Genomic DNA, 13,369 nt, shown 5'->3' on the forward strand with positions numbered 1-13,369 from the left:
CCGATCCTCGGGCAACGACGTTGTCGAATCATAATAACGTATCCTGAAAGGTTGAACGGTAGTGCTAGCTGTATCGTAGGAAGGCTTGCTTCTCGACAAAGGTGTCGTCGAGCGTATCTGATTCGGCACGATGCTATTTGACAGCTCGAAACTCTTCACATTACCAAAGCGCTGATAATGAGGCGGTGTCAGATTTTGAACAGGTTTATCGCCGGCGGAACCTCTACTCCAGCTGGACGAAGTTGTTTCTACGGGTTGCTGGAAAGATGCCAGCGTCGACGATGCCACATAATTACTTATAGGCGTAGCGCCCTTCGTCTTAACGTTCTTGCCATACGGCTGAAAGGTTCTAGCTGTATTATTGCGAGACCCCCTGATCTTCTCTCGATTTCCGTCTTCATACAATGGGAAATAATTATCGTAGACCGGCGACAGATCAGTCGAGTCTCTCGTGTCGCTGTCATAATTGTGAATGTCGCCTGTAGTGGTGGTGAAAGCGCGATTCACTTCAAAGGCGAATGTGTTGCCATTCTGCGTCGACGAATCGATGTAATCTTCCGAATCGGGCGATGAAGTGCCGGGCGGTAAGAACGTTGTACTCGGATAATAAATTGGTCTGCGCGTCTCACTCGTTGAAAAATATTCGTCGTACGGTGTCGTGTAATAAGTCAAATACGATCTATCAGTGGTCGTAGACGATTGCAAAGTGGTAGGAAATACGGTAGACGGTTTGCGTCTTCTGGACGCGTCCGTGTCATCCGAAAAGTCCAGGACTTCATCCTTCTCTTTGGTTACCGACGAGTACTCCTCCGCCGTGGTCGGATACAACGTCGTCGTCCCGTATTGACCGCCGTCGGTCGTATCCGGAGGTTGCGTGGGCCTAATCTCCGTGAGCACTTTTTTGAAGGTGTCCGGATTCTGCAAGTATGCTGATAAAGCGTGAGTGAAGACCTGGGCCAACTCGCGCAATTTAGTATTATTTGATCTCTTCGCGCCGTTCACTGGGCCTTCGCTCTGTTCGATGTCGAGATCGTCGTCGTCGTCGTCGTTCTCAATCTCACTGGCGACGTTATCGATCTCCGCCGCAAATTCGGCTATCGTGGCGTTTCCCTCAAGCGCATTGTTCAGATTGAATAATTCGGCGTATGACGTGATGGTGTGTTGCGTGAGGATGTTGATGGGTAATTCAATAGATACGTTGCGCGAATGGTCATCTTCTCTGCCTTCAACCTCCTGATGCTCGACGCTCGCAGTGGATTCGGCGGTCTCGTTCGAGTTGAGATTGTCACTAGCTGTGGCGAAGTATAGGGCTAATGAATGCAAGGTAGACGGACCGGGCGCAAACGGCACGCCCCGATCAGATCCGCTCTTTTTGCTGATCTCACTCAGACTATTCGCGTTGTTTTCCAGACCCTGAAGAGAATGCAACATGCTAAGTGCGTGTTCCCGTTCGGCGTACGGCCTGTCTTCCAAGGTCGTTGGTCGCTTGCTGGTCACCTCGGGCAGATAAGTCGCTCTGTCTTTAGGCCTGCTCGTTACCGGGGGCGAAGATTTCATCTTGGGTAAAAGATTGCTCGCCGTTATGCGATAATTGGTTAAGGTGGAGCTGTAAGTCGGCACGGTAGCCGATGGCTTCGGTGTCGGAGTCGTAGTCATCGTCGAGTAAACGTAATTCTTCGTAAACGGTATATAAGGACCTAAGGTAGACAGTACTTTCCCTTGTTTGTAAGTGAAACTCGTGTCATAAGGACTCAAGGTCTTGCTGGTGGATCCGTTTAGCTGATAAACGTTCGTGCTTTTCCATGGCTTTTCGGTCGAGCTGATAGAGTTTTGCCGGAAGCTCTGCGAGGACGCGCGCCAGGGATCCCTCGTTGTACCTTTAATTTCGATATCCGCTATCTTGTTCTCGTTTTGATAATTGGAACGAATCGCAGCATCGCGAGCTTCTTCCTGGCTGACACTTGACGTGACATTAGCCGGTACGTTGTGCCGATAGCTTTCTGTATTTAAGTACGGACGCGATGTCGCGAAAGAGGCTGTGTCGCGATCGGTGTTCCTCTGATGGGTCACTCTGTGAGCAACGTACTGATTTTGATAATTTCCAGCGAGTGGCGGTACCCTTCCTATTGCGGCAGGAGTCTGCAGATTGCTGTGCGTAGCGTAGGACTCCGTAGTCGAATACTCATCTACGGTCGCGGTGTTGGCGTAAACGGTGGTTTCCGGAATATCGTCTTGTCCGTAATAGGATGTGCTGTAGAAGGACGTCTCGGTTGTCGGCGTGTACTGCAAAGTCGTTTCGTAAGGCGGCAACGTCGTCGTTCTGGGTTTATAAATGGGAGCGAACGTGGGTCCCGGGAACGAAGGAGCGTTTGTTTTCGGCGTGAAGGATACTGTTTCGGCCTCTTGGTTTCTCTCTGGCGCCGTCAAGGTGGTCGTCTCCTGATCGCGATAATCGACCGTGGAATGATCTTGATAATCGTACGAATGATAATAGAACTGCCGATTACTCTCGGATTTGCCCGAGTTGAAGCGATTTCCTCGATTCGACACGAACGCGGCGCTTTCTGCAAACTGCTGGTATTCCCTCGGAGGCACCGCGGTCGTGGTTCGGAAGGTCGTGGTCTCCATGTAAACCGGCGTAGACTTTTGGGATTGATTGGAACTGAACAAATTGTTTCGCGTCGAGGGTCGCGACTTTGCGCCTCTGAATCCTGGCTTCTCGTTATTGTTGAACGGCGTATTCTGATCCGGCCGATAATAGTCCTGCGCGTTATTCTGGTAATTCTGCCGAGTATCCTGGAACTTATTCCCCTGCTCGTAGTTGAACTTACCGCCCCCCTGCGTGTCCACTAGTTGATTTCTCTGCCTGTTGCTTGTCTGATAATTCGAGCCACCGTCGTGATACTGTCGTTGTTTCGGTTGCTGGTTGAAGCTCTCAGACGTTTGGCTCGTTTTCTCATTAGTCCGCAACGCGTTTGCGCTGTTCTCCTGGAAACGACCGGAATCCCGATTGTTGTTTGATCTAAAGTGCTGGGCGGACTTGAATTCCTGCTTCGCCGGAATTTGATTCTGATTGACAGCGGACTGGCCGTACGGATTCGTCCTGCCATTCTGCCTGCCGTCGTAATCAACATTCTGGGTCTCGTAGTAATCCGCGTTATCCTGCTGTTCCACGCGATGGTACTCAGATTTCATCTTCCTCGCATCTGCACGTTTCTTCTCCTCCTCGGCCAATTGCTCGGCGCTCTGTTCGTACAATTCCGTGGACTTACTGCAGTCCACTTTGAACCACCAGTCGCATATAAGCTGCGACTGTTGAAAGATGGTACCGTTGGGACATAGGAACGAGATCTTCCGTCCATTGTCACAGATGTGGAATACCTAAAATTATATTCAGCATCGGTATCACGTCTCTTATTAACCGAGAAACCAAGAAAACATTATAAATACTATTATTAAACTTCGATGGATTTTGTATGTAAACTATTATACATAAAAACAATTCGAGATGCAACAAAAAAAATTTCAAAGAGAGAGAAATTTTCACTCTTTATTGTTTAAAAATTTTGTTTATTACTTCGATGCTTATATCGTTTTTCCATGAATATCTTTTACGATTATCCAAGTTTCACAGATCCGTGATTAAGCGCATCTCTCTACGAGACTTTGACCGAACTATTTATCTGAGCGAGATACGTAATATCGATGTCACTTACTTGGCAATTTGTCTCTAAATCCGCGTAATATCCCCCTCTTAAACCGCGACAGCTGAATGAAGTGGTTGGAATCGACGTGAGAGCTGGATAATCCACCCCGGGCTGCCCTGTCACGTCTAAGTACAAAGTGGAGCGTTATTAAATTTTATAGCGCTTAGTGTTATATCAACGTGCACGGTCCTTCTAGCCCATGTTTTCGCGAACGTGCTTCTAAAGTATGAATATTGCGATATAATCGCTTGAGCTTTTACGAGCCATGCGAGCTCATGTCATCGATTTTTCTGCGAAATTACACCGCGGAACGAGAAGCTCTGAAGCTCTAGCGATATAGATTGCGTTTAAAACCCGCATCATGGCATTTCTGTGAAGGATGATAAATGAGCGATAGATTATCTGTCATGTAGCGCATCGTGCGTGTGAAAATATTTTGGAAATTTAATTTATCGGACGTAATAGGAGAGTGCGATTACGTCACGATTTTAGAGAAATAGCAGATTGACTAGAATAGCCGCACGAAAGCCGTAGAAAGTCTGTCACTTTAGCGAAAAGTCACGAAGCGTCCTAAGCACAATTGTCGTAAAACGAAAAATTGCACTTCGTGGGAAAGCAGAAACGCAGCCCGATCGCTCCGAGATATTCGCACGCATTCAATGACTTTCGCTTACACGGCCTTACGTAATATTTGACGCTTCGGTGAGACGGTTGGAAGCGACGCGCAGACATCGGATGCTCTCGTTTCCCTTCTGCGTAACGATCGAAACGGTGTCGTGATACGGAATGTTTCAAATTTAAACAAACAAGCTTCCGATAAAGTTACAATAAATATTCGCACAGATACATCCCTTGCAGTAGCGTACGAGGTATTTACATGACTGTACATTATGTTTACATGCAGGAAACAAATATACAACATGTATGATGCAAATGTATACATGGGTAAAGATAACACGCGAAGCGCCGCAGAGTGTAAAAATTGAATAAACAAATATTAATTTTATGTCTGGATAGAAGATATAAGCAAAGGTGATATTTATTCATAACTTTTTTTCCATATTTATGATCTACGCTCGGTTGTCTACAATTTTAACCAAAACTTTGCAATTAATAAGCGCGGAATAAATAAATTATGATAACACGCGTACATTTTCAATATTCTAAAATTATTTTAAAGAGTAATTTTGTGTTATTTAAATGATTTCTATGAACATTTTAAACACAGAGTTAAACAATTTGTTCTATAAATGATGATAGAAAAAAAGAATCTCATGCCGGAGTAAATACATCAAAAAGATAAAGCATGCAGGGAAAAGCACGCTCAAGATAATAATACCCGCTCCTTTGAGCCACTCCTTGAGAAGGTCCTCGTTACCGAAGAAGACTGGCAATGGAAGAAAAAGCGAGTCGCTTTAGTCAGGTCGGAAAAGAAAATATTAGCGATGTTGTCTCGAGGTTAGTAGGATAGCTCTGAGAGAACCTTGGTAAACTTGGTACTCGCCGTTCTTCTCGGGCGCCAGCCTTTTTACGATTTTCTTCAACGCTTCGACGTCTTCCTCGGATGCCTCGAGACTCGACAGGTCCAATTCCGTGAGGAACTCTGGCAGTCTCGCATGCTCGACATCTCGCGATGCCTGCAACGCAATATACTCTTAGAACGTAAAACTCCTTCCAGAAAAGCACTCGAATTTCATACGGTGAATTTCTCGAAAAATAAGCTACTTTCAACTCGAATTGTAACTTCTTATTGTATTACATCTATTTCAATTCTTGCGTTCCTTTAAATATTAATTTTTTGTGATCATCATTTAAAGAGATTACAGATGATACTAATAAAATTAATATAAGTCTTCTATTCGCATTTCTTTTTAGAGAAAAAAATATTTTTTGCTTCAGCTCATCATTAGCCTCGTTAAATTATATCTATCAGTTTTTATATCATCTTAACATTTTTTATTAAAGTTAATATTCAGAAACTTATAAAGTCGAATGCTGACAGAATGTCGATGTATCAATTGTCCCAGTTCATAATATTTTTTTTCAACTGATCTAACTATACGCGATTCACGAAAAGCGAATAAATGAAACCATGTGTGTGATTTAGTTCGCCAAATTATATATTAAAGAATGCGGAAAAAAAATCCCATTAAAAAAAAAAAAAAAAAAAAAAATTCCTCAGATCCTCGCGATATTCCGATATTTGAATCGCTCGTATACGCGAAGTGTTAATAATTAGAGAAATCAATTTATGCACTCGCACGCTCGAACGAGTCCGACGAGTGCATTAAGCGCTATCGATTTTGTGTGCGCGAAACTATACGACGCACGAAAACGAAACAAACGAGAGAACGCGGCATTATATCCCACACACGCGATGAAATTCGATACTGCACAACTCGTATATCCCCATGGGATGCCGAAAGTTTGATTAAATTTCGCTACACAGAGGCCGGCGCGCCGTTCCCTATGCGTACGCTTCGCGTAAATCACGGTTAACCGGTAAACGAGCGTCCTATCGATCTCGTTGTTATTGACCATTGTCGCATTTATTAGCGACGCTAACGGCGACTTCAAAGCACGACGAATGTTGGAAACGTAGCACTGTAATTTCACCCGAGGGCGCGATTTTTTGCGCGGGACGGGAATTGTCGCGCGTCTCTCTGTTATTAGATCTGACGCTCCTGCGCGTAATTTAAAATCCGCGTTACACCCATAAACGCGAAAGAAGTATACGTATACGCGCGGATTCACATTCGCCGACATGATCGCGCTTTACCCTCTTCCGAATCGATCGTTCGCGAATCGTAAATCGTCGCAATAACCGTCCTGTATACCGCCCGCATGAAATTCCACCAAAGTTAAATTGCATTACTTGAAATAAGGGCTGCAGGGACTTTAATTACTTAGCCGCCTAATTAACTCCGGCGTTCAAAGAGCCGCCTGATTGGAACTGCTCGGTCTTCAGATTAGCACCGCTTGAATATTTACCAGAACATCGCGTTCGATCGCTTTTACTATTTCTTTACAGAATTAAGAGAAAATCCGCGTTAAATATTCCAACTGGTGTTTTTAAACTATCGATTAAACTCGCGTCGAGAGTCCGGCGAATCTACGAAAGTCGATAGCGAGGAGGATAATTTGTGAATATAAAGACTTCATCGTCTGCGCGCCAACTTTATGAGTTGTACGAAAGTAAGAAATTTAATATTAAACTTGGAATATTGTATATTGCACTGTGTAATAAATTAAACGACATTTTCGTAGAATTAAGGAGATAGAGATTGAAAGTTACACAAAATTCGAGATTAGGTATAAAATTAATCTCAGATTTAATTAAAGTTTCAATTACAACGGGAAAAAGTAATTTATATTATATATATAAAGAATTAATTAATAGATAGATTCAAGCCTAGATTACTGATGCAAAAATAATATTATATTCTAAGAAATATTGCAAAAATTGCAATATTTAATAGAATCTAAGTAGTTTATTTTTATAAGATTAAAAGATTTTTGTATTCATAAAATAAATTCTCATTTTTAATATATGAACAGTTGAATTTTTAGTTCCAAAGATACACAAAAATAATCTTTATTTATTCATAATTATTTGAACATATAAAAATTAATATAAGATTATATTAACATACTTTTTGTATTTTAACATATAACATCAAAATATAAATACTATACCAATTACAATTATATTTCAATTGCAGTTCTTATTTAAGAATGATGTATCCAATTGTTTTAAAAAATAAAATTACACACAATGATAAATAACAAATACTAGTTATACGAAACGAAAATAAACGGATAAACATTAAAAGGTTATACCATTTTTATTTCGAGCATCTCGTATATAAATTCGAGAAACACACACACAAAAAGAAAAGAAACACACACTCACTCTTGCCTCGCAGTGACCAGGTGTGTAAGTAGCAGCTATACCTGAAAGTCAGAAACTGGAATTAGAGTTGTGTTTAAACCATCATGTGTTTCGCCCTGTGCGAAATTAGATCAGCGAGTCGCGGTCGTTTATAATCCGAATGTTCTATATACAAGTTGTTATATAGAAACCATGGCATATATTTGTATAGCCGCTGTATTCATACTGCAACCTTGTGAAAATAGTGGACAATAGTAACGTCCAGGCCGTTTCCATCGTTGAATAAAGAAGCTTTATCAACGATAAAGCATACCCGATCGGCAGGATTGCATACAATCGATACAGTATAATCCCGCGGGTATTATGATAGAGATTATATGTATATATCGTGACCTCTCTTTTCTTTATTTGGCACAGATAGAGTATACATAGAATAAGATCATATCCACTGATGTATGCATATATCGAAAACAAGAAATAAAAGAGAGAAAAAAAGAAAAAAATATTATATCAAACTTGTCAAAATTTATTTTGCTCATGAGCAATTTTATTCTACACCTAACCAACGCGTTTTACATATTCAACAGCGAAAAAGCTGAAACAGTTTTTTTTTGTCAAGAGCATTTTGAATATATATCGAAAATAACGGTATATGTATAGAATTGCACAAACACACACATAATATATGTACTATATATCGATAGGATACCAAAAAATGAAAAAATAACTCTGGGAAGTAAAGGAAACACGAAATGTTTATTTATGAAAACTCCCGCTCTTTTTTATATTTCAATATTTTTATATTTTAAATAAGACTCGAGATATAACATCTGCAGAAATAGAAAATATTTAAAACATCTTTGTTGAACAAAGAATTTATAAAAAATGCTTCAGAAGAATAAATATAAGTATAATTATAACGTTTACTTCTTCAAATTCAGCAATCGATTTTAAATTGACTTTAATGCAACGGAAATCTTTTAAATCGAGTTATTCTTACAAGGATATGAAATGCTGAAAATTGAGGAAATATTGTGATATTCAATTAAGTCAAGAGCATTTTGAATATATATCGAAAATAACGGTATATGTATAGAATTGCACAAACACACACATAATATATGTACTATATATCGATAGGATACCAAAAAATGAAAAAATAACTCTGGGAAGTAAAGGAAACACGAAATGTTTATTTATGAAAACTCCCGCTCTTTTTTATATTTCAATATTTTTATATTTTAAATAAGACTCGAGATATAACATCTGCAGAAATAGAAAATATTTAAAACATCTTTGTTGAACAAAGAATTTATAAAAAATGCTTCAGAAGAATAAATATAAGTATAATTATAACGTTTACTTCTTCAAATTCAGCAATCGATTTTAAATTGACTTTAATGCAACGGAAATCTTTTAAATCGAGTTATTGTTACAAGGATATGAAATGCTGAAAATTGAGGAAATATTGTGATATTCAATTAAACTGTCACTACGAAAAAAATCGTAAAAGAATTTATAATCGAGAGAAAGCGCGTGATACCCGTGACATGTTATATAAACAGAACGTAAAAGCTCGGGTGGAGTTCAGGGGCCATCGCCACTTTGTTGTTTTGCGCATTTGACGTGCCGGTATTAGAAATTCGCACGATATTTAATAAAGCAGACGCTCCTACACACTCTTCTCGCCACATTCCAAGCATACAAATTTTTTCAACACTCTCATGAAGATACCTCTCGCAGTGCATATAGTTGAATTATGAAATTATGAAATTACGAAAATAAATTGTTCAAATATCTCATATTTATATATTTTGTCTAATTGTGTGTAAATAAAACATAATTTTTGAACCAAAAGTCGATGGGAGTCTGATTATTGATTCTGGCAATGATTCAAGCATTTGAAACTCCAAAAGTTCTCAAGAAGATGAAAGAAATTTAACGACATCGAAAATAAAGCCATACGGAACGTTATTATACGGAAAATGCTAGAACGCGACGGAGTACTAAAGATGGGTAAAAAGTGATAGGACGAAGTCGTAACTTGCTCCGCGAAATTCTCTATGAGATCGTGGAAAACGTGCAAAGTTTCACGAAGGTAAGCGACGAACTTTCACGGCGATGAAAAATTTTCCGCGCATACTTGCGCTAAGTCCCGGATATCGAATCGCGCATTTCCAACGAAGTAGTCGCGAACTTTTCTACTTCGCTATGTCGAGAGGTTTCTCAAACGTTATTCAGTAGGTACTTTACTTAATCTAATATCTCTCCATTTCGTTATTGCAAGAGTAACACGTTGCGATGCGTGAAATTTTATGGAAAATCCTATCGGAAATACAAAGTCAAATACAAATACAAACATCCTTAATGAAATTTAATATTGCTTTCTGCATTTAATATTATTTTTTCCTTAAATTTATTTCTCAATTATTAGATTCTTTTTTACAGAGAATTGTTATTTATAATTATTTGCATTATTTGAGAGCATTATTTTAATCCATGTAGATAATATTAACGATTTCTTATTTATCTTATCGTATAAAATAAATTAAGATTACATTAATCTTTTCGAAAAATGAACGAAAAAGATTCAATAAACGACAAATAAAACTTTTATTTCATATTTAATTAAATGTACTACAATATTTTCAAAACCGCTGTAGGAATATTCATTCGAGAACACAATCAGTTTTGTTGATAAATAACTTAATTACCTCTCACACACGGTTTTCTCTTACGTGGCTTTTAAGCGTGCCATTTCCCTGAGAGCCCTTTGTACGCAAATTTCCCGAGAAGGCAAATAAAATTTCCATATTTCTACGACAGAGGCAACGACAAGCGCGGTGACAAATGCCGCGTGAATAGTCGGTGAGTCAACAACATCGATCTTCCTGTACCGCAGATTGTGTGCCGTGTTCCTTGATGCAGAAGAGAGAAGCGACGAGTATAAACGGCCATAAATCCCGAGCAAGATTCTTCGTCGGATTCACCTTCGCCGCGGAAACAAATCCTTGACTTTATCCACGCGCGCGACAGGATGCCACGGCGCTCCCACGCTTGTCAGAGGTATAGCTACACGATTATTGGTCCATAATTATCGGCCACCGAAGCATAGATAAGCGGTGGCGATAAGGGAGAAAAATAATAAATAAAAATATCGGATAATTTCTCTCTTACATATATATATATATATACATATACACACGCGCGGAAAAACTGATTGTGAGATTAATCGTTTGTCCACCACGGATGGCCGATGTCCATCACGATGGTGCGCGCGGGCAAATGCCATTTCGCCGATTGTATTCTCGTATTCCCACCGATCCTTTAAATGCCAGAACCGTGAAGAAGATAAAGGACGATAAAAAGAAAAGGACTTGAATACGTACAGGCGCGAAAGAGGAATTTTTTATTTCGTTTATTTGTCGCGAATGAATTGATTCATTGAGGAATGAAATTCACGTTTATTCCTCCGATGACATTACTTTTATTATTATCAATATGCATTTGCTTCTTCGCCGATAGGTGATGCGTTTGTACGTAATATTTGACAATGTGAAAGAATTTGCTAAAAACCTATATTTTATCTTAATAAAAATTAAAATTTTCTTTTGAATATCTTATATTATAAAAACATATATATATATATATATATATATATCACGGCAATTTGTCGTTGATTTTACCAATGTATTGGATTATTCTCTGTTCTCAATGACTGGTATTCTCAAGAGGCAAAATAATGCGATTGTCACATTTACTGTGCAAACGAAATCCTACGTTACAAATTTTTTCTTGGTAGAAAAAGATATATATATATATATATATAAATTATCTTCCTCCAAATATATTATTTATTTAAGACAAATATAGAAAAAAGAGATGTGTGTAATCGACAAAAAATAATTTTCTAGAAAAAAAAGAACAATTTCTACAAGTTTCTATAATTTAATTATTCAATTAAAACTGCTCGTATATTACAATCTAAATAACACAGCAATGTAGAATTTTTTATTACTATTCTGTCGTTATAAGACTGATTGGAATAAATATGACTGCTGCTACGGTTTCTCCAATAATATTAACTTATCGAAATTGTGTGCGCAATATATGTATTAATGGAAAATAGAAATTTAAAGTATACTTACATAGAAAGAAAAGGACCACGAGGCGCAACATGTTTGGTAGATCGTCAGCCACGACTCTGCAAATAACATCGGAATATAATTTATTGAGCAAGATTTACGGTAATAATAATTATAATAATATCATGATTTTATTAATGGTGTAATATATATTTTTAAATATATTGACAAAAGCAAACGGGCTAATTATATATTTTATATAAATTTTTAAAACAAAAATTTCTTAAATCAGAATGATAAGACGAAAAGAAATCGCTGAATGTTATAATAATCAAATTATTAATAAAAATAATCGGTTAATAATTTCCCTCTCTTGGAGTAAACAAAATGTTAAATGAAATGGAAACTAAAATAGTGCATCAATGTCTAGAACAACTCTGTGAAATATATTCTGTATTTCCGAAACAGAAATCTAATTAAAAGGTAATTGTTTCAGGAGAGCGGCGCGTTTCAAAATGCCGTGAGCAATATCGATTTATGTCGGTCGATGAGGTAATAAGCAAGGAGATAAGAGCATATCACGCCGAAATTTCAGGAGAGAAACGCGTGCGCGTAGGAAGCTGGTCCAGATCGAAGAGCTCGAAGCTAGAACGGGCGTATACATAATTATATACGATAAATATGCAATAGCGTTAAGTAATATATGAAACGGTCGCTCTAAGTCGTGATAATGATTGATGGTGACCCCTTTCAACATTTCGTAACAAATATTTACTTCGATTATTTTGAAAATTGTTTCGAACACGAATTCTCTCTTTATAAACTATAATTTATTTCAGAAATAGAGAGAACACTGCGAAAAGATATATTTTAAAAGAAAACATAAATTTTTTATTTTTTTTTATTTTTATTTGCTTCGAAATGTGCCTTTTGACGTACTTGTTATAGGAAAAAAAATCCTTGCCCAAAGAGTTCATGAAAGACGTGAGAGAAGACACCGATTTTGAAATACTCTGTGTAATCTATTAAATGTGCGAGAAGTTTAATGTTAATACTTCTAACATACAATAGATTGCGACATGTGTCAACCGCGTCAAATATCTTGCCTCATCGTAAACACGCAGTGAACGTGCAATGAATGTGTATAATTGCAATCTGCGCGTATAATTTAGTTACGACGATCGTATATGCAGCTCACCGATTCAGCCTCAATGAACAGGTCGTTGAATCGTGAATTACGCGTTGCTGACTTCTGCATCGAGAACCATTATTATCGATATAATCGCATCCTTGCTCACGCGAATGATACAATCGGAGCCTGGGGCTAGGTCGACGGCTTTACACAAGCATTAAGAGAATATAAGCACAAAGAGAAATCACGATTCGTATACGCAATAATTTAATAATAGCCGTTATTTAAACATGATCTTAAGGGCATTTAACCGAAAGGTTAGGAAAATTAATTAATTATATATAAAATAGGGGAAAAAATCTGTAATTATTTATTTCTCGATAATCAAGTTGTTCGCACAAATTTGTTCAAAACTCCATCGTATGCCGTATCTAGTAATTATATACGAAATTACAAATTTTAAAAGATTTAGTATTATTTAAAATATATTAAATATTATGTAATAAATATAAAAAGTAAAAAATATACTGACTAGATATATTATATATTATAT

General features: G+C 38.0%; 1 protein-coding gene across 1 annotated transcript in view; it reads right to left on the reverse strand.

Moving 5' to 3' along the window:
• The window catches only part of LOC115234670, a 54,875-nt gene that overhangs the window by 3,829 nt on the left and 37,677 nt on the right, over positions 1–13,369 (reverse strand). Inside the window, 6 exon segments of the mRNA XM_029805892.1 lie at positions 4–3,381; positions 3,717–3,832; positions 5,047–5,094; positions 5,191–5,344; positions 7,621–7,661; positions 11,748–11,803. Coding sequence (XP_029661752.1) covers positions 4–3,381; positions 3,717–3,832; positions 5,047–5,094; positions 5,191–5,344; positions 7,621–7,661; positions 11,748–11,778 — 3,768 coding nt within the window. The 5' untranslated portion in view covers positions 11,779–11,803.

This window comes from Formica exsecta, unplaced genomic scaffold (assembly GCF_003651465.1).
Source record: "Formica exsecta isolate Colony F162 unplaced genomic scaffold, ASM365146v1 scaffold201, whole genome shotgun sequence".
In the NCBI taxonomy this organism is placed as follows: Eukaryota; Metazoa; Arthropoda; class Insecta; order Hymenoptera; family Formicidae; genus Formica; species Formica exsecta.